Source organism: Myxine glutinosa, chromosome 13, assembly GCF_964187855.1.
Source record: "Myxine glutinosa chromosome 13, kmMyxGlut1.1, whole genome shotgun sequence".
NCBI classification, from domain to species: domain Eukaryota; kingdom Metazoa; phylum Chordata; class Myxini; order Myxiniformes; family Myxinidae; genus Myxine; species Myxine glutinosa.
The window spans coordinates 12,951,485-12,973,521 of NC_136273.1; the positions used below are offsets into that span (position 1 = coordinate 12,951,485).

Consider the following 22,037-nt stretch of genomic DNA (forward strand, 5'->3'; position numbering starts at 1 on the left):
CGTGCTTTATTATTTTTGAGATCAACATGGCCAAAAGGTCAACATAGGCCAAAGGTCAACAATCTTTTTCAAATTTCTAAAATCCTCAATTTTCATATGGTCCCTTCCCAAAACCTGTGATCAAAGTTCAGTTTTAAGGATTTCCATTGTTGGTTTTGGGAACAAGCTCATGGACAACAATGTCAGTATGAACCCCGCCGGCTCACTAATGATATTCAGGGGGTAATCTACCTGCGCAGACTGGTCTTGCCTGGACGTGATGCCGATCCACCCGTTGCGGTCGATCTCCAGCAAACGTTCCATTGACACTGCACTGGAATACTACTTTGGAAGAGGCAATTCCCCGAACCGAATTGAAATGAAAGACATTTCCTGGTGTATTTTGCACACCATGGAAAAGGAGGTAAAATTGCATTAGCCAATTGTGTCCATTGCGCTGTATGTGTCACAAACTTTATAAAACAGCTCCTGGAGCAGGTACTTAGCAAGAGGAGTTCCCTCATTGTGAAACAGGAATAGACGAGTAGACAGGTTACCCTGGGCTCAATTACCTGAGAATTCCCATTAACCTCCCTGCTCCAATGTCTGCCTAATTTGAGAGTGGGGTCACCTTCCTTCCACCATCCAGCCCTCCTGACTCATGAGCCTCGAAGTTGTTTTATATAAATACATCATTCAGGAAGGGCCACTGAGAGTCCACACGTGGAATGATACCACGGGATCCCCAGGCTGCTTCCATAAATTGTGGAATCCTAATTGGATAGATATGCCGTGCAGTATCACGAGCAGGCACAGCACTGTACCAACAAAAGGGATCGAGTGGGCGGTGCCCTCAGATGGGCGGTGCCAGTAGGAAGAGTGGGCGGTGCCAGGAGGGTGGGCGTTGCCGTCGGAGATACTGGGGCGCGTCCACGTGTGGGAGGAGCTTATGGGTGTGTTCAGGTGAAATGTGTGGGCGTGTCACATGGCCCGTTGGTAGGCGATAGGCGTGGAACATAGCCGGTTGGGTGTACCGTCACGTAACTGGTTGGCAGACGTGGCCGTACGAAGCGGTTGGTGGACTTGTCCCTGGGGTGGGCGTTCCTTCGCGTTGGGGAAGAAGTTACCGCTTACCAACCGCACTGCTCACGGGAGGAGACGAGGGAGCTGCTGAGTGCTGGAGTCGACAAGGTAAAGTTACCGGTTTATTAACGATGTGGTGGCGGTGAAACGAATCTTGCGAAAAGACGAGTCGAGCTACAGCAGAGATGATTAAAAAGCCGTGCGCGTCCTTCAGAAGTTACACGTACACAACTGACTTGGTTGTCCCGGACGGGACCGGTAGCGTCGAAACGGCGCGTCCTGTGTCACGTCCACGTGTTGATGTGCCCTCCATGACGGAGTTCTCGTTAACTCTCCCGCAGCTTCCTCGATCTACAGGGAGTGAACGAACAGATCTCAGGATGAGCCTTTTAACGGATTTAAATCGGCAAACCGAGGCGGTGTACAAGGTGAGCGCTTGTTCCTATGTTCACTTTTTTTCTTTTAGTAGTTTTAACGGCCACTTTTATCTGTTTGTCTGTCACACTGATGGCGCTTCGAGCCCTGTGTGTATTTATTTTACTTTAAAAAAAGAAGAAAGTAATCTTGGTGAGGAGACCTCGCGGCCTCATGTCATGGGCGCGGTCCGACGTGTAGTGCTTTATCTGTGGTGCTCTGTGGACACTCATGCAGTCATTGGTTATCACCTGCACCCGACTGCACCGACGCCACTTCATAAAGCTCACCTTACTAAGCAACATTCTTTGGTAAAGCAAAGGTTTCTCTACGTTGGGCATGAAAAATTCGTTTAAAACGAGAAGAATACGTGATTTTTAATTTCCACTTGTTGGTTACGACTCTGTCGCTGCTAAATCCGTGCAAAGTGAGCCAAATTACATTACCTCAGACTTCACCTGCCTGTGAAGCGCCTGCCATCCCGCCATTCGCCAAGCCATGTGTAATCAGTTGGAACTTGGAAGGTGTTTTCGCTGATCCACTAGTGTGTGTGTGTGTGTGTGTGTGTGTGTGTGTGTGTGTGTGTGTGTGTGTGTGTGTGTGTGTGTGTGTGTGTGTGTGTGTGTGTGTGTGTGTGTGTGTGTGTGTGTGTGTGTGTGTGTGTGTGTGTGTGTGTGTGTGTGTGTGTGTGTGTGTGTTCTTTGGAGAATTGGAGCTACTGTGGCAGTCTCTGAAGAGAATGCACTGGGTTGTTTGCCATTGCTCTTCTTAGTTGTAGTCCTGGTAGGAGTTGGAATTTGGCAAAACGGTTTCTAGGCAGACGATGCACTGGGTTGTTTGCCATTGCTCTTCTTAGTTGTAGTCCTGGTAGGAGTTGGAATTTGGCAAAACGGTTTCTAGGCAGACGATGCACTGGGTTGTTTGCCATTGCTCTTACTAGTTGTAGTTCTGGTAGGAGTTGGAATTTGGCAAAACGGTTTCTAGGCAGACGATGCACTGGGTTGTTTGCCATTGCTCTTCCTAGTTGTAGTCCTGGTAGGAGCTGGAATTTGGCAAAACGGTTTCTAGGCAGACGATGCACTGGGTTGTTTGCCATTGCTCTTACTAGTTGTAGTCCTGGTAGGAGCTGGAATTTGGCAAAACGGTTTCTAGGCAGACGATGCACTGGGTTGGTTGACATTGCTCTTACTAGTTGTAGTCATGGTGGGAGTTGGGAATTTGGCAAAACGGATTATAAGGAGAGAATACACTGTGTTGGTTGACATTGCTCTTACTAGTGGGAGTTAGAACTTGTCGAGAGGTTTTCGGAAAAGAAGGCACTGGGTTGTTTGCCATTGCTTTTCGTAGTTGTAGTCATGGCGAGAGTTGGAATTTGGCAAAACGGATTCTAAGGAGAGAATACACTGGGTTGTTTGCCATTGCTTTTCCTAGTTGTAGTTCTGGTGGGAGTTGGGAATTTGGCCAGGGGGCCAGGGAGTTAGGCACCTAGCCAAGCGGTTCTCTTGGCAGTTAATACATTCATTTGACTTTGCTCTTCCAATGTGTAGTCAGAGTGGGAGTGAAGGAATTTGGCACAACGGTCTTGAGGCAAAGAACGCACTGGGACGTTTGCCATTGCTTTTCCCAGTTCTAGTTAGGAGAAGACTTGGGAGTTTTGCCCGGGAGCCAGCACCCGATGCTCTACTTTTGCAAAATACACTGTGGGATTGTTAACACCCTCCAGCGAATGTTAGTAGATGGTACACCCGGCTTAATATCCCTCCAAATGATTGTGCAATCAGTAATGTAAGTTGCTGATGGAATGTAGTTGAGTCGGGTTGAGAATTGAGCTGAGACAAGACAGCCGAAAAGGTGAGTTGGCTACCTCTGAGCTGTGTTGTCCGCCCCTGTGTGAGTGATGCCAGACATGGACTTTCGAAGCTACTTTGACAAATAATGGACATCTCGGCGATTGTGTGCGTTTTAAATATCTATATATAATGTAGTAGCCTTTAAGTCACTTGATGGTTATGACACCTATTGCTAGACTCAACTGATTCATCGTATTGCAACAGCATGGAGTTTCTCAGTTAATATTTATCTCTGCTTTCCGTTGTTGTCCTAAAGTAGGGGTTCTCACCGTTTTTTGCAACCAGAAACGTCAATGATTCGATTTCTCTCTCTTTGTTACCTCCGTCACTTACGGTGGACGGAGGTTATGCTTTCACCCCTGTTTGTCTGTCTGTTTACGAACAGGGTATATCAAAAAGTTGTGGACTGATTCAGACAAACTTGGTGGACAGGTTGGGTGTGTGACAATGAAGAAATGATTCGATTTTGGTGAAGGTTGGAATCTGGATACGAGAATTTTTTTTCAAGTGATTCTTCACCATTGAGAGATGGACCCAAAAACGATATATAGCATGATATTTCAAAAAGTTGTGGACGACTTGTGACAAAACTTGGTGGACGAGTTGTGCAAGTGACAAGAACAAACAGATTCGATTTTTGTTAAGGTCCAGGTCCAGATCCAGCCTATCGGTGGTATAGAAAACGTAAACTGTTCAGCCTAGTGGGAGTATGCTCTCTTCCGATTGCTAGTTGTGCACGTACCAAGAAGTTGCTGTATTATCAAGGTTGTTTTTTCAGGTGCAGAGGTTGTAAGAACATCGCAAGTTTTATTGTTAGAAGTTCTGGTCATAAACGTGTCTGTTTTTGCCATGAAATTTATGCCTGGCTGTGTCGTGTATGCTTACAGATCATGCTTCAGAATCCTCAAGCCAAAATAAATAGAAAACAAGTTCAGATACATTCAAAGTACACTGCCCCCAAGCCAAATAATTAAATATCCTCCAGCGCGGCATTGCCGGGCCGCCTCTGGCGCCCGGCAATACCACTGTGCAGCTCGTAGAGACTGTATTGGGAGGAAGAGGTGTACAATATTGTGCAATAATATTAGGGAGAGGTGTGCAATATTATTGGAGGGAGAGGAATTACCAGGTCCAGGGTCCAAAAATAATTAAATACCCTCCAATATGCCTCTGGTGCCCAGCAATACCAATTAATTATTGAATTAAATGCTCCAGCCCAGCAATAGGGAGGGAGAGGTGTACAATATTGTGCAATATTATATTGTGCAATATTATGAGGGAGAGGTGCACAATATTATTCTAGGGAGAGGAATTACCAGGTCCAGGGTGCAAAAATAATTAAATACCCTCCATTATGCCTCTGGTGCCCAGGAATACCGCCGTGCAGCTCATGGAGACTGCCTTTGGAGGGAGAAGTGCACAATATTTGATTGATTAATTGCCTAATTAAAATCAATAAAATGTTCTCAATTGGCTAATAGCATAACTAACCCACTAGTGCTTCATCCGAAGATGTAACTTTTAGAAATTTAATGAAATAAGTCATTCATAAAAAAACTAAATAATTAATTTATTAATCAATAAATAATTAATCGATTAATTGATTAATCAATAATTCAAAAATAGCATGACAGCGAAATCACTCGGTCATTGTCATGTTCAAATATCAGCTGCCGAGCTCAAAAGGTGCCTGAGATATTGCCCAGATGAGAAAGAAAATAAATAAATGATTAATAATGAAAATAAATAAATAAGAATCATAAAAATTAAATAATTAATCAATTGGCTAATAGAACACAAACCACCACCATTTCATCCGAATCTGTAACTTAAAAATAATAATTAATTAAGTCATTAATCGAATAATTAATTGATTAATTGATTAATCAATAAATCAAATATAGCCTTTACAGCCAAATAACTTGGTCATTGGCATGTCCAAATATCAGCTTCCTAACTCCAAAGGTGCCTGAGATAATGGCCAGAAGCGAAAGAAAATGTACAACTCCTTAATTAATCGCTAATAATTAAATAATTAATCAAAAAACCGAAAATATTGTTTTTGACAAAGTACTTGCTCACTATTGTGCCGACATTTCAGCTTCCTAGCTTGAAAGGATGGCTGAGATATCGCCCGGACAAACAAACAAACAAACAAACAAGAAGACGTCATGCGGAGCACAATACTTGCAAAATATGCCCCCCCCCCCCCAAGGAAAAAAAATTCCATTGATACAGCAAATTGTCCATTTCATCAAGATTAAAATTGACAATCTTGATCAAAGCTTGGATCAATAGGAAGAAAAGTGACGATTTTTCAGATGAGAAATGATGATTTAGGAAGGTTGACCTTGAGTTGACCTTTGATCTTTTGACCTCAAAAATAGTTGGTTTCCCTATTTAGTGACTCAATGTGCAAATGCTGTTCAATTCTCAAGTCAATCGGTTGAGAATTGATGGCTTTTTAGATAAAAATTGATGATTTTAAAAATTTGACCTTTTGACCTCAAATATAGTATGTTTCCCAATTTATTGACTCGATATGGAAATGCTGTTCAATTTTCAAGTCAATCGGTTGAGAATTGATGGCTTTTTAGATGAAAATTGATGATTTTTAAAATTTGACCTTAAGTTGAACTTTGACCTTTTGAACTCAAAAATAGTTCATTTCCCAATTTAGTGACGATATACAAATGCTATTCAATTTTCAAGTCAATCGGATTTAAAATGGCGATTTTAGAAATTTGACCTCCAGATGACCTTTGACCTCAAAATCAATAGGCTTCTCAATTGGGACGACTTGTACAACTTGGTGAAGTTTCGTGACGATCGGTTTAGAATTGTGACCTGTAGGCCGGTGACAAACAGACAGAACCACAAATATACTTGAAAAATCTTCGATTTTGCAAGTAACAAGAAAACAACCAGAGTGAAAACTGAGTACTCCCTTTCAGCGTGCGTCATTGCCGAGCCCCCTTCGGTGCCCGGCAATGACGTTATGCAGCGCCTGGAGATGGCATAGGAAAGGAGCGGTGTACAACAACCAGAGTGAAAACTGAGTACTCCCTTTCAGTGTTGGGTGTTCAGTGTTGGGTTTTCCCGCCCCCTTCGGTGCCCGGCAATGACGTTATGCAGCGCCTGGAGATGGCATAGGAAAGGAGCGGTGTACAACAACCAGAGTGAAAACTACTCCCTTTCAGCGTGCGTCATTGCCGAGCCCCCTTCGGTGCCCGGCAATGACGTTATGCAGCGCCTGGAGATGGCATAGGAAAGGAGCGGTGTACAACAACCAGAGTGAAAACTGAGTACTCCCTTTCAGTGTGCGTCATTGCCGAGCCCCCTTCGGTGCCCGGCAATGACGTTATGCAGCGCCTGGAGATGGCATAGGAAAGGAGCGGTGTACAAAAGAACGGCACTCATAGAGCATACCTCCGCCTGGTTGGCCATATCACTGGATGGTGATGACTCACTTAAAAATTCGACTAGCTGAATCCGGATCCAGATCTTCACCAAAATTTTTTTCCCTTTGATCCAATATGGCTATCAGACCAGTGACCGATGATGTCATTTTAATCAAACTATATTTCCCATGGGATTTTCAAAGTTAAAAATCGATTGGTTAAAGTTTCACATTGATCGGTTCATCAGTTTCAGAGAGGGGGATTTTCAAAGATTTTTACTTGGATCCAATATAGCTGCCCAACCACATGACCTATGACATCATAAATTTACATCATGGCTCCAATATTGGGTAATGTATAAGGTGTGTGAAGTTTCGTGTTGATTGGATAAGGCTAGTTTTTCTATCGAGTATTTGCAGCAATGGTGTTCGGTGATATTTGGGAAGTTTTGCTTCGATAGGTTCACCTGTTTCAGAGAAATATATATATATATATATATATATATATATATATATATATATATATATATATATATATATATATATATATATATTCCTTTGATCCAACATGACTTCCAGACCATGTGACGTGATTTATTCATGAACATCATGGTATCCCCAAGGATTCCCCTCTATCTGTTCAACTGTTCTGAAGATTTTGAAAGGTTTTAGGTAAATCCAATATGGCTGCCAGACCATGTGACCTGTGATTTATTCATGAACACCCTACATTCCCCAAGGCTAGTAGATCATGTGCATCGAATTTAGTATCGATCTGGTCAGCCGTTCTGGATGAGATTTTTAAAGTTAAGTATTCAATCTAATATGGCTGAAGAACCACGTGACCTATGATGTCATCAACTTAATTTTGTCAACCAAATTATCCTTAGATGACATTCAAATTTTCATACTAATCGGATCAAGCGTTATACTTGTCAAATTATGACATCATCATTAACCTGTTATTCCCCATGAGGAGTGCAGTTGGGTCCCGATGTCCGCGGTCCCAACATTTGCGGACCCCGAGCGTTTGCGGTTGATAAAATGTGACATGCTTCTACATTTGCGGCCCTGTGTCCTGCGTATTTGCAGTTTTTCGTTGGCGCAAAAATTCATTTCCCGCCCACCAATGGACTGACTTGGTACTTGGTTGATTATCCCTTTTCACCTATGGGCAATACCTGGTGTTGGCCTAATGGTTCGGGTGGTGGGCTTGGGATCCTATGGTCCTGAGTTTGAATCCCGTTGCATTAACGCCATGTGGGGTTGACACAGCCTGTCATCCTTCCGAGGTCAGCAAAATGAGTACCGGTACCAGATAACTGGTTATAGAGAGGCATTGCATCAGCGGCAGATGCGCCCACAGAAAAATGATGCAACCAGCAGCCGGGTGGCTGCACATGAACCACCCACCACCAATGTGCAGGGATCTCAAGTTAATATTGTTATGAATTTGGTAGAGCAATATGTAGAGCAGAGTAGATCTGAGTAGGTAAAATGCTCCGGGATGTCGCGATAGCTAGAACCCACTATGTACCTTTAAGTTAGTATGTGTAGGCGTATGCCGGGATAATTGCGTATATATTTCCTGTACGGGGACAGGAAGTGCTAAGTAGTTAGGGCGATAAGGGTAACTTTGTGTGTTTTCCCACCCCTGTGGTCAATCCAATGTCCCTTTTTGCATCGCACCTAGACAGTAGGAATTCATGCCCCTAGCGCACCTATATTAATTAATTCCCTTCCCTTTCACATCAATGGAACAACACCAACCAAAACGCACCCTGCTGAGACACGATGAGAGGGGGGTGGATCTTTTGACGTCATGGGGAAGGGCGGACGAATGGGCGTCACAAGAGGGCGGGACGGTGCGTGAGGGAAGTGACGACACGAAGGAGAAGAAGAAGAGTTCGGAGTTGGACACGGACACGAGGCAGAGCAGACGCCATTTGGGGGAGCTGAGAGGATTCAGTCGTGATAGAGTGCACTGGACATTTTCCCCTCTAGTTCTTTCCTGCCTTCGTTCCCTCCATCTTCCCTGCAATTGGATCGCGTGCTTGCGTGGGCGGCTGTCGTGCCGAGGTTCGCCCCGTTGGTGGCCGTATTCCATTCGTGGCCTCTTGCGTACCATCGCCAACCATTCACGATCTCCAAGGCGCCGGGCAGAGACGACAGCCCCAGAAACCGTGGTCCTTCGGACGGGGCGAGCGTTTGAGAGTTGCGGGGCGAGAGGACTGGGGTCGGCGAGCGAGTCGCGTCGGGGAGACCCTTCCCGCCCACGTGTCAGGGCCTAGCCATCCGAGGCCTGCACGATCTCCACGCCACGCTCCCGAGCGAGCAGAGCTAAGAACGCACCACACACACACACCCTCTTTGTTCATTTCGTCGTCTGCCCTGTGGTTTGTTTAATAACTCTGTTGAGCGGGAGTACTCCATATAGGGGGTTTAGAGCATCATATTTCTTTGTTCTCGGAACCGTTAATAAATCCTTATATTATTTTCTGAATATATCTGAACGCAGTTTCCTGTTGGATTTTAATAGACTAGGGCATTGCCCGTACTATATCTATATCTAAAATTATATCCCCCCCCTCTATTTACATGAAATGGTTTGGTCCAAAGCGAACGGCTTGCGAGTACGGTGACAATCCCCCCCCTCTATTTACATGCAATGGTTTGGTCCAAAGCGAACGGCTTCCGGAGTTTGGTAAAGAAATCGCCATCGCGTGCACAAACGCGCAGGAAAGCGAATGAATCGCAAATTCGGTTTTATTAGTTTTAAAACATAGTTTAACGCCAACATAGTTTGCAAACGTGAAATAAATGAATACGCTCTCAAATGTGCCATCCGAGGCAGAGTGTGTCCTCCACGTTCGGCACACGCGATCGTTCGCTGCTCTCTGATTGGTTGAATCGTTTTTTGGACATAGCTCGGTAAGTAATTGTCCGATTAATATGAAACCTTGAAAAGGCACATCCTCGGGTCCCCAGCAATATACCTGGCAAGTTAAAAGTATATCGGACCCGTGGTTGTCGAGAAACAGCGGTCACAGACAAACAGACGTACAGACGTACAAACGTACATACAGAGATTACTGGAATTGTAGATAGATAAGGCGGCGGAGCTTTGCTGTGTCCCGTCCCGCCATTCCGCGCGTTTAACTTTAGTTTAAGTGTTTGATTTGGAATCCGCATCCGCATTGAGTTTTCGCTTCGGGAGTTAAAGCCTCGCAATTGGCCATCCGCAACTGTGGTGTTAATCGCGGTTGCGTGACAATATGTAGTATTTTCTGTTTAAGGAAAAAGCCTGGTTCACAGAGCCGATCACAAACTCCCCACAATGGGAGGACAAAGTGGGGTAAGAAGGTTGTAGATGGGATGTGATGTGGGGAGTGTGGTTGCCTTGTCTCCTACGTAAATATTACTTCCAAAATCGAAGATTTTTCAAGTACAAGTATATTGGTCGGTTGCGTTTGTGGTTGTCTGTTTGTCTGTTTGTCTGTCACTGGCCTACAGGTCACTTCTAAACCGATCGTCACGAAACTTCACAAAGTTGTTTATGTCGTCCCAATTGAGAAGCATATTGATTTTGAGGTCAAAGGTCAAAGGTCATCTCGAGGTTAAATTTCTAGCATCGCCATTTTAAATCCGATTGACTTGAAAATTGAATAACATTTGTATATTGAGTGAATAAATTGGGAAATGAACTATTTTTGAGGTCAAAAGGTCAACTGAAGGTCAAACTTTCAAAATCATCAATTTTCATCTGAAAACCCATCAATTTTCATCTGATTGACTTGAAAATAGAACAGCATTTGTGTATTGCCTCACTGAATTGGCCCTATTTATAAGGTCAAAGGTCGACTCAAGGTCAAACTTCTAAAATCATCATTTTGCATCTGAAAAATCGTCACTTTTCATCGTGTTGGCCCGAGCTTTGATCAAGATCGTAAATTTTAATCTTCATGAAATGGACAATTTGCTGTATCAATGGAAAACTTTGGGGGGGGGGGGGGGGGGGGGAGGGAGATTTTGCAAGTATCATGCTCCGCATGACGTCTTCTTGTTTGTCTGTCACCGGCCTACAGGTCACAATTCTAAACCGATCGTCACGAAACTTCACCAAGTTGTATAGGTCGTCCCAATTGAGAAGCGTATTGATTTTGAGGTCAAAGGTCATCTGGAGGTCAAATTTCTAAAATCGCCGTTTTAAATCTGATTAACTTGAAAATTGAATAGCATTTGTATATTGAGTCACTAAATTGGGAAATGAACTATTTTTGAGTTCAAAAGGTCAACTCAAGGTCAAATTTTAAAAATCATCAATTTTCATCTAAAAAGCTGTCAATTCTCAACCGATTGACTTGAAAATTGACAGCATTTGCATATCGAGTCACTAAATTGGGAAACATACTATTTTGGAGGTCAAAAGGTCAAAGGACAACTCAAGGTCAAATTTTAACAAATCATCAATTTTCAGCTATAGCTGTCAATTCTTAACCGATTGACTTGAAAATTGAACAGCATTTGCATAGTCACTGAATTGGGAAACCAACTATTTTTGAGGTAAAAAAGGTCAAAGGTCAACTCAAGGTCACACTTCTAAAATCATCATTTTTCATCTGAAAAAAACGTCACTTTTCATCCTGTTGACCCGAGCTTTGATCAAGATCGTTAATTTTAATCTTCATGAAATGGACAATTTGTTGTATCAATGGAAAACTTTTTGGGGGGGAGGGAGGAGGAAGGATATCAATGGATTTTGCAAGTATCGTGCTCCGCATGATGTCTTCTTGTTTGTCTGTTTGGTTGTCTGTCTGTCTGTCCGCACAGATGTGAGTGATTTTCTCTGCAACCCTTTATCCGATTGGCACAAAATTGTCAGAGCCGAAATTAACAAAAATCAAATCGATCAATCCTTGTCACACACCCATCCTGTCCACCAAGTTTCATCCGAATCGACCCATAACTTTTTGAGATAACCTCCGTCCATCTTCGATGTAATAAGCTGTTTGAACAATACACTTGTATACTAGAACGGCACTCATGAGAGAGCATACCTCCGGCCGATTGGCCATAATCACTCAATGGTGACGAATCACTTCAAAAATTCTACTCGCCGGCTCCAGATTTTCACCAAAATTGAATGTATTCTTCCTTGTTCTGGAGAAGCAAGCATTCTTCCTTCCACACACAACCTGTCCAACAAATTTCGTCCAAATCCATCCATAACCTTTTGAGATATCCTGCTATGTATTGTTTTTGGCCCTATCTCCCAATGGTGAAGAATCACTTTAATAAAATTATAGTGGCCAAATCTAGATCTTCGCCAAAATCTAATCATTTCGTCGGTGTCACATACCCTACTGCCATCTATGCCAAATTTCTTCCGAATCCGTCCACAACTTTTTGAGATATCTTGTTAACAAATGGACAGACAGACAGACAGACAGACAGACAAACAGGGGTGAAAACATAACCTCCATCCACCTTTGGTGGCGGAGGTAATAACCTGCATGTTAGCCCTTGCATATTCAAAAAATGCCTTCCCATTGTTTAATATTCTTATCCATATCCTTCTCATATTCAATTTTGGTTTGCCTCGTTATTTTTTTTCCAAGCATCTGTTTACTCTCGTACACTGCACTGATCAAAGTCTGACTGATCCTGTTTTTATACCTCATAAATGTGTTGAGCTGGAATATCTTGCCTGCATGCTCAACCACCACGTTCATTTTCTGCTTCTAGCTTCACGTCTCACTGTAATAGACTTGTGCTGTGCACTGCACATTTGCACTATTACGGTTGCCCATTTTTCTGATGCTGATTGTACTCATGTCATATTCTTGTAATCATAGTATCTAACCCTCTCCTTGTATGCTATACATTTGCCTTATTGAAGACTAATAGCATTACTATACTATCCTCAACTCCATTTCTTAACAGAATCTTTGCACACACTTGTTAAACCATGTCACGGTCATTTGTCCCAAAATGCTATAACGATTTGAAACAACAGCATTTATGCCCATCCAGATGTACAGGGTGTTCCAAAAAGACCTGGACAACTTTGGTTGTTATATTTAGAAGCACAAATGATACAGCGATGCCCGTTGTTTTATATGATATAGAAAATCATAAAGTTTTCTTTATTTTCAGGTCTGGTGGTTTAATGTAAAAGAAAATTATGACTCCACAGGAGAAAGCTCAGTGCGTGCATCGAATGGTTCATCGAGACGGGATCCGACACGCAAATTTCAATAAGGTGCCAGAAAATCAGACGTGCATCCAGAGAACTGGGACTACCAACCACCTCTGTACACAGGATTTTGTGCAAAGAACTGAAGCTTTATACCTATAAGGTGAAGATTCTTTAGGAACTCAAACCAAATGATGGACCCAAACGCAGGGCGTCTGACTTTGAAATGCTCAGTCGCATAGAGAATGATGATCACCTGAAAAAGGTCATGTTTACAGACTAAGCTTGCTTTCATGTATTGGGGAAGGTCAACCGGCACAATGTGAGGATCTGGGGCTTCCGTCCAAATCAGGCTTTCTCAGACTTTGAGCGCGACAGTCCAAATGTCAATGTCTTCTGGTTTTCTCGTTGTTTTGTTCTCTTTCTAGCGTGGCCTTCTCCATGACCACTTGGTGGGTCTGTTTTTCTTTGTGGAGGATACAGTGACCTCAACAATTTACATGAGCATGTTGGAAGGATTTGCCTTTCCACAGATTGAAGACTTGCAACCTGATATCATTTTTCAACAGGACAGCATTCCCCTTTGCGTTTGTGTCATATAAATGAAAGTATTCGTATCATACCAAATGTGAGGTTTTTTTCTGAACGTGCATCTGATTGAACATTGCCTTTGTTGCACATTGGCATGTGCAAGTGCTATTCAAACCACAGAAAAATCCTTACCCTACCACCACATATATTTTTCAAATGTCACCAGAACCCTTTATTTTCTGGATACCAAAGCCCTATTAGGCTGGTATCCTATTGTTTTTATGCCTCCGCCGATAGTCGGTGGAGGCATTTTTTTTTTGTTTTTTTTATTATTATTATTAATCGTCCCACTTTTTGCACTGTTGCTTAAATCGTTTATCTCAGCAACCACTTGTTAGGCTGACACTATTTTCAGGATGGGAGAACCCCTCCCGTGGAGAATTTTTTTAATGACAACTGTGACCTCATAAGTCACATGATAATGCAGTCATCTTGCATTAAACACATGTATTAAAAAGTTATTTCTCTGAAACAGCTGAATGAATTTTTTAAAAACTTGGCACATGTCATCGACTCCCAATGAGGAATAAAGCTTCATTATGTCATCATTGAAGTGGTCGACCAGTCATAATTGTGTTTAATTAAAATCCTTATCCTAAAACCTGAAACTTAATACAAATGATCTATGATGCAATTGTATTGAAATATTAAATTAATGATGTCATCCAACATTAGCCTTTGGTAGCTGGGTACGCCTGCTTATATTGCTTTTTCTAAAATCCTTATCCGATGAATGCGAAACTTTAAAGATGTTATTGACTACTCATTCTGAATTATATTTGATAAAGATGCCGTCATTGGTCAGGTGTCCAATCAAAGCGGAGTTGTATCGAAGTGGGGTGGCTTGGTACCCGACCATAACTGCTAACAGTTATAAAGCTTGCTTTTATTTATTAGGGATCCTATCCTTCCAGAATGGGATACCTATTGAATTTCTTCTGTTTGTTGTTATTATTATTATTATTATTTATTTTTATTTATTTATTTCACTGTGATTTTTCAGGTTTTTTCCCTTCAAAATGAATTTTCTGGTTAAATGTTGGTGTGATTGACACAATTTTTTTCACCATAGTATGTGTCTTCTCATGTAGATTTTTGTGGTGATAACTGACTTCATAGGTCACGTGGTATGGGCACCATCTTGGGAAAAAAACGAAAAACTTTGGACCTCTTTATTTCTGAAACCGCTTGACTGAAATGATTGAAACATGGCTCATTGTAAAGAAAGTCTGCATGGGGAATAAAATATGAGTCCTCATTATGATGTCATAATCCGACAAGTACAACGCTGTATCTGATTAGTTTGAAATTTCACGAGCGTGTTCTACGCAAAAATGTAAGAGAATGTAAATCAATGACATCAGTCATGTGGTTCGGCAGCCATATTGGATTGAGCATAAAAAACTTTAAAATTCAACTTCTCCAGAACGCTGACCAGGTTGATGTAAAACTTCATGTACATGATCTCCTGGACTTGGCGAATATAGGGTGTAAAATTTGACCTCATAGGTCACATGGTCTGGCAGGTATGATTTTTTTTTTTGAAGACTAAACATTTAATATACAACTCATCCAGAACGGCTGGACAGGTCGAGTGGAAACTTCACCCATGTTCCTTAAACTTTGGGGATACCTGGGTGTTTTCGAATAAGTCATAGGTCACATGGTCTGGTGGCAATGGTGGATCAAAGGAAAGTAAATAAATAAATAAGTATTTCTCTGAAACTGCGAAAGTTATTGAAGTGGAACTTCGCAAGTATGATCTAGTCGACAAGGGGAATACATGTTTAAAATTTCAATGTGATCGGTCACAGTCTGGAAGCCAGAACAATCATAATAATAATTTTATAAGAAGAAGAAGAAGAGTACGTCATGGGGCACATGTCTGATCAAAGCGGGGCAGATTGAATCCCGGTCATAACTGCCCGCAGTTATAAAGTGGCTCGGCATAGGTGGCCTGTCTAGTTATTATAAGGGTACCACATGCTTTTCATGCTGTGATACCCTTTTGTTTTTGTTCAGACTATTAGGGATCCAGTCCTTCCAAAATGGATACCTATTGATTTTCTTATGTTTATTATTAGCTCACTTGGAACGAAGTTCAGGGGAGCTTATGCGATGGCGCATTGTCCGTCGGTCCGTCAGTCTGTAAACACTTGAAACTTCTTCTCCGAAACCGCTGATGGGATTGCGACCAAATTTGGCACATTATATTTGTTGTGTTGTGACTAAAGTTTGATCACTGCATTAAAAAAATTGGGGTCTAAATGGGTTTACCTGGGTCAAAGTGGATCCAGGTTTGACTCCCCAAAATATGTACGTATTTGCTTTCTTCTCAGAAACTACACACACAATTTCGATGAAACTTGACCACAACCTTCACCACCCGTGATGTACCAAAGTATGTTCACGGCATTAAAAAAAAATCTGCCCCTTTGGGGTGTACGGGGAGCGGGGGGGAGTTGCCCCCCAAAATAGGTATTTGCTTTCTTCTCAGAAACTACACATGCAATTTCGAGCAAACCTCACCACAACCTTAATCGCCCATTATGTATCAATGATTGTTCAAGGTATTAGAAACATTGCGGTCTTAGGAGGTATATGGGGTTGGGGGGAGAGGGGGTTGCCCCCCAAAATATGTATTTTTTTGTTTGTTTGTTTAAAGTCTTATGATTATGTTAGTATGATTCTACATGCTGCCCTGTCTTCTCTCAACCATTGAAATTGGTTTAAAATACCATTGGTAGGTGCAGTATACTGTTTAAATCTACCAGGTGAGTGCCATGGGTATTGCCCCGATGTTTATCTTCTCCAGCCATGTGACTTTTCAGTATACCTATTAATTAGGTACTGTTTGAACTCGGTGGCATCCTGTCTATTAATTACGTACTATCAGAATGTACCTTTCGACCCTTTGGTCTGCTGAGACCCTTTAGACCTTTTAAGACCCTCAATACCCTTTAAGACCACCACTACCCCCAAAATACCCTGAACAATCTTAAATAGCTTAAATAACCAAAAGACCCTGAGGATCCAAAAGACCTCGAGGATTCAAAAGACCCTAAAGACCTTAAGGACTCTGATGACCCCCAATGACTCAAAAGACCCAGAGGACCCAAAATACCCTGACAATGCCAAAGACCCCAAGGACTCAACAACCTTGAGGATCCCTAAAGACTGTGAAAACCCAAAAGACCCTGAGGATTCAGAAGTCCCTTAGGAATCTGAAGACCCAAAAGACCCCGAGGATCCATTATATATATATATATATATATATATTGAACTTAAAATCCTATACTGAATTCATTTTTATAATACTATAGTTTTTATAAAGAGGATGTCATATGTCACAAGTGTCTGATGAAAGTCGAGTTGTATAAAAGCAGTGTTGTATCAAATCGGGACGTTTTGTGGTACCCAGTTATTAGTCAGCAGTTATAAAGTGGCAGTTCTAGTTATTATTATTAATATTATTATTTATTATCATCATTATTATTATTAGTAGTAGTGGTATTATTCATTTTGTCCTCAGAATTGAATCTGATGGAAGGGCCTGTTTCTGCTCAAATGAGTTAGGATGCTTTGTTCGGGTGCATAACTCTCAGCACAAACTACATTAGATTGGCTGTTCCAGTCCCTTGTGCTCATCTGTCATAATCGTTTGTCATATTTTACATTTAGTCGAGGGAAAGCTTCGTGTTTTGGTACCAAGAGCTTGTTTTGTAAATGGGTTGGATAGTTGTCTACCATACTCTCTTCTGCTTTGTTCCTTCCTTTGTTGAACGTTCAAGCTTGTTTGGCGTTCTCATCTATATTGGATTTTAGATTGTTGTATCACCAATCTCATGTTGCAATTCCAGAGCCAATCCTAAATAATGTGGTCTCTCCCCAATCCCTCCATAAAAATAAAATGCCTCGATTAGACTGGGGGACACTGCAACGAAGGAATAAAAGCAAAGTCACGGAAGAACTTCAACATCTTCAAGGGTGTATTTTGAAGGTTAACGGATGAGGGTGCAAAGTCTGGAGAGAGGGAAGAGGCCGCAGCCTGCCTGTCTAAATTATGAGGGATGTTATGGCCCAGGGTGGAGTAATCAGCAAATAGATAGAGGGTTTTCTAGAGTCGAATAAATCGTTGATGAAGATCAGGGACAGAATGGCGATGAGAACACTGCCTTGGGGCACTCCAGCCTTGGCAGGGAGAGATGGAAGGTTCGTTGAAAAAGATTCAAGTTCGTTGGCCTTTAAATAATAATTTTTAAAAGGTTCTGGTTTCCTGGACTTAATATAACTTCAAAAGTTATTGTTGTTTAAGCTTTCCACTTTTTAATATAAAATCTAGGTTCATGAGTGACGAGACAAAGGGTGAAAAGGGAACGTACTAACTGTTAAGTGACAATTAATTGTTTGATGCAAAAATGAAAGCAAATACGACGAAAGAAGAGGAAAGGAGCTGCAGTCACCTGCAAGTAAGAGCGTTGGGTTAGTGGAGTTATTGGAGGTGGAAAATATCGTGTGTCCAATGTGTATGGATGGGGTTGAGATGGTGATGCAGCATTTGACTGAAGCTATAGAGAAAGAGTACAATTGAACAATCTCCTGAAGGCAGTTTCGCAAACAGGTGAAGGATGGACAAAAAGAAAGTAGAAAAAGTGTTTGTGTGTGCAGCAAGCTGGGATTTTGAAGTAGGATGGGGTTGGTTGAAGAACTTGTACCTCTTGGAGGAGATGGGGATGGTCTGAGTGAGGGAGCTGGGTGAGATGGTGGAAAAGGAAAGTCAAAAAAAATTGGCCACTGATTTGTACATTCTGTAATTCCTGTCAACCTGGTGACTCCTGAGAGCATCATTTATGTAAGGCCTCACAAGCATGTGAAAGAAAGTTTGTTCTCACCACCCCTTCCTCCCCACCGCTTTCCCTCGGGCATCAATGTGGGCTCGAAGGTGAGACGTTTTCACTACTCCTAACAACACTGCCTTCCAACGGTGCACAAGAACAGGACAACTTGGCCTAAACATGAAGTGATTAATGTCGTGGGTTTGAATCCCTTTCCCATAAGTCGTCCATGGAATAAGCACCTTGTTCAACTCGGACAGTGTACAGGAGGTTTATTAATAGACAAGGATACATGCATGGAAGACGTGGAGTTTAGGCCAGTAACACCACTTGGTATATAACATCATGGTTTTTACACAGCCGACACCAACATCTCAGCGAGCCACAACATGTACTCTGCTTAATATACTTTCCTCAAAGATCAAAATAACTCGAAACATCGTCCCAAGTTCATCCCTCCCCAATGCCACAGATTGCCACCTCAAAGAGAAATTGTACAAGGCAGGCTAAGCCTCATAGGGAAAGAATGTTTTGCAAGGTCAAACATGGGATTTTATCAACAGTTTTCTCAACGCCAGCCAACCAGACGCCGGATGGAAATACGTCGCAGTGTGACGCTGCTGCCACCATCAGGATAGGGAATCTATGAAATCTTCTTCATTAATATACGTAACTAGTACGGCACTCGGTGGAGCATACCTCCGCCAGGCCGAATAGTTTACGGTTTGTATCCCACCGATAAGTTGGATCTGGATCCTGACCTGAACCAAAAGCTAATCGGCTTGTTCTTGTCGCTTAACAAACTCGTCCACCTCGATTTGTTATAAGTCGTCCACAACTTTTTCAAATACTGTGCTACACACTCAATGATGCAAAACATGAGGAACACCTGCTCCTTCCATTAAATAGACTAATTAGGTGAATCCATGTGAAAGCCATGATCCCTTTTTGATTGCACCTGTTAAATCCACTTCAGTCCGTGTAGATGGGCGACTGTTAGTCAACTGACAGTCCAGTACAACATTGGAGCCGAAAGACTCAAAATAATGCACAACTCGTCGTGGGTATGGCAGTCCACGACCATACAGAGGTCCACTTCTTTCAGCAAAAAACAAGAACCTGAGGTTGCAGTGGGCTAAGGAATGAAGACACTGGAGGATTTCAAAATCATTTCCTGGTCTGATGAATCCCGGGTCCTGCTGTTTCACGCTGATGGGAGGACTCGAGTATGGAGAAAACCACATGAGTACATGCATTCATCATGCCGTGTGTCAACAATGCAGGCCGGTGGTGGTGGTGTGATGGTGTGGGGTGTGTTTTAATGGCACACATTGGGCCCCTTGATAAAAGTGGAGCAACATTTGAATGCCACAGGATATCTGAACATCAATGCCAATCAGGTGCATCCCTTCATGGTAGCAGTCTATCCTTCTGCAAATGGATTTCTTCAGCAGGATAACTGACGCACCACGCCACAAGGCTAGGATTGTCCAGGAATGGTTTCACGAACATGACAGTGAATTCAGCTTACTGCAGAGGCCTGCCCAGTCACCAGATCTCAATCCAATTGATCATCTGTGGGATAAGACTGAATGGAACGAGCTATTCAGAGTGGAGATCCACTACCAGCCAACTTGATACAACTGTGGGAACCATTGGAGTCAACATGGGCCAACATCCCTTTGGAACACATTTGGCACCTTGTCGAGTCCATGACCTGACAAAATGAGGATGTTCTGAGGGCAAAAGGGGGGTGCAACTCAATAATAGAAGGTGTTCCTAATGCTTCGTACACCGAGTGCATATCGTTTTTGGCCCTGTCACTCAATGTTGAAGAATCACTTAGAAATTAAAAAGTCACGTATCCGGATCCATATTCGGATCTTCACTAAAATCAAATCGATTCGTCGTTGACACACACCCAACCTGTCCACCAAGTTTCATTCAAATCCATCCATAACTTTTTGAGATATTGTGTTTTATATTGTTTTAGCCCTATCAATCAATGGTGAAAAATCACTTTACAAAATTATTGGATCCTGATTCTAATTTTCACCAAAATTGAATTGATTCATCCGTGTCACATACCCAACCTCTCCATCAAATTCCGTCCGAATCCTTCTACAACTCTTTGAGATATCCTGTTCACACATAAACGGACAGGGGTGATAACGTAACATCCATCCACCTTCGGTGGCACAGGTAAAAATGATCTTTACTGCATGAATACATGGTCTATGGTGAGGCCTTACATTTTAATAACTACCTTGTAACGCACACACACACACACACACACACACACACACACACACACACACACACACACACACACACACACACACACACACACACACCTAACTACCATATTAGCAATTGCAGCATATATATATATATATAATCTCCATGTAGTAGGGAGTAGGGGAGGTGGGCTGCCGGCGGAGGGATTTCTAATTGCCTGATAAATGATGAGTTTGTGAGAATTACTTTTAAATTACAGTATTTTCTAAAATTACAGTTTATTTTATTTGTTACAGTTTATTCCTTCATTTATTTTGTACATTTTGTCCTTTCAATTTTCTTTCCCCTTGCAGAACGTTTCAGACCAATTCAATCCATGTCTGCGGAGTTTCATGCAAACTGGAAGAACCTACGAGAAGGCGTTGTCCAGTAAGTGCTTGTCATGTTGACTTCACCAAATCCATTACGAAAAGGTGTGTGTGGTGTGTGCAGTGTGTCTCTCGCGCTTTGTTCTAAAGAGTTCCTGCTGTCGTACAATAGCAAAAATTGCACAACTGGAATGCTAATAATCGTTTTGCTTGAATCAACAATAATTATAAGTTGTAAAACATCATCCCTGTTTAATGTATGGGTGAAACTCCTTCAATATGGCACAGAACTCTGTATTTTTGTCATCAGAAAAACATGCTGCGATTTTTGGGAATAGAGGTGCTATTCCGATATGCTGATTCGTGTCTTAACTGTGTATATTTGTGTCGATGTTATCTGGGTATGAAAGCTTCCAAGCACGTTACCGTGATCAGATGTCCGCAAGGGTAGGAGAACGTCTGTCTACATCGGTAAATACGGATATAGCAACCATAGGCCAGGCTTATGGAGTGCTTGGGATATTGTTATCACACCCGGTCTTTGCCATAAAGGTCTGTAGCTCTTTCAAAGTTACCATTGGCCTCTTGGTGGCTTGTCTGATCGGTCTCCTTGCTTGGTCATCCAGTTTGGAGGAACGGCCTGATCTAGGCAGGGTCTTGGTGGTACCATACGCCTTTGGCTTCTTAATGATTGTCTTGTCTGTGCTCTGCAAGAGATATTCAAGGCCTTTGAAATATTTTTATATCCACCCCCTGATCTGTGCCTTTCCACAACTTTATCCCAGAGGTCTTTTGAAAGCTCTTGGTGCTCCTGGTTGAGTCTTTGCTGTGAAATGCATTACCCAGCAGAGGAAACCTACAGGAACAGCTGATTTTATTATGAAATAATGAGAATCACTACAATTTAATACAGGTGGAGGCCAATTAACTTGGTGTGTGATTTTGAACGTGATTGATTAAACCTGAGCTAATTTACCATTGCAATAATAAGAGGGTGGACACTTATTCAATCAAGATATTCAAGTTTTGTATATTTAATTAATTTTCAGAAATTTGAAGAATTTGTTCTTCACTTGGAAGTTG

The 22,037-nt window shown here is 42.1% G+C and overlaps 1 protein-coding gene across 6 annotated transcripts in view; it reads left to right on the forward strand.

Annotated features, from left to right (window-relative positions):
• The first annotated feature begins 1,028 nt into the window (after window positions 1-1,028).
• Window positions 1,029-22,037, forward strand: part of LOC137438612 (BAR/IMD domain-containing adapter protein 2) — a 123,207-nt gene continuing 102,198 nt past the window's right edge. For 3 of the 6 annotated variants that reach the window (XM_078767104.1, XM_078767106.1, XM_078767105.1), the window contains exons 1-2: window positions 1,359-1,490; window positions 20,940-21,015. In XM_078767104.1, coding sequence (XP_078623230.1) covers window positions 1,374-1,490; window positions 20,940-21,015 — 193 coding nt within the window. In that variant the 5' untranslated portion in view covers window positions 1,359-1,373. Of the gene's footprint in view, window positions 1,171-1,358; window positions 1,491-20,939; window positions 21,016-22,037 lie in introns of those variants that run through there. The other 3 variants (XM_068133816.2, XM_068133819.2, XM_068133818.2) reach the window with 3 other exon arrangements.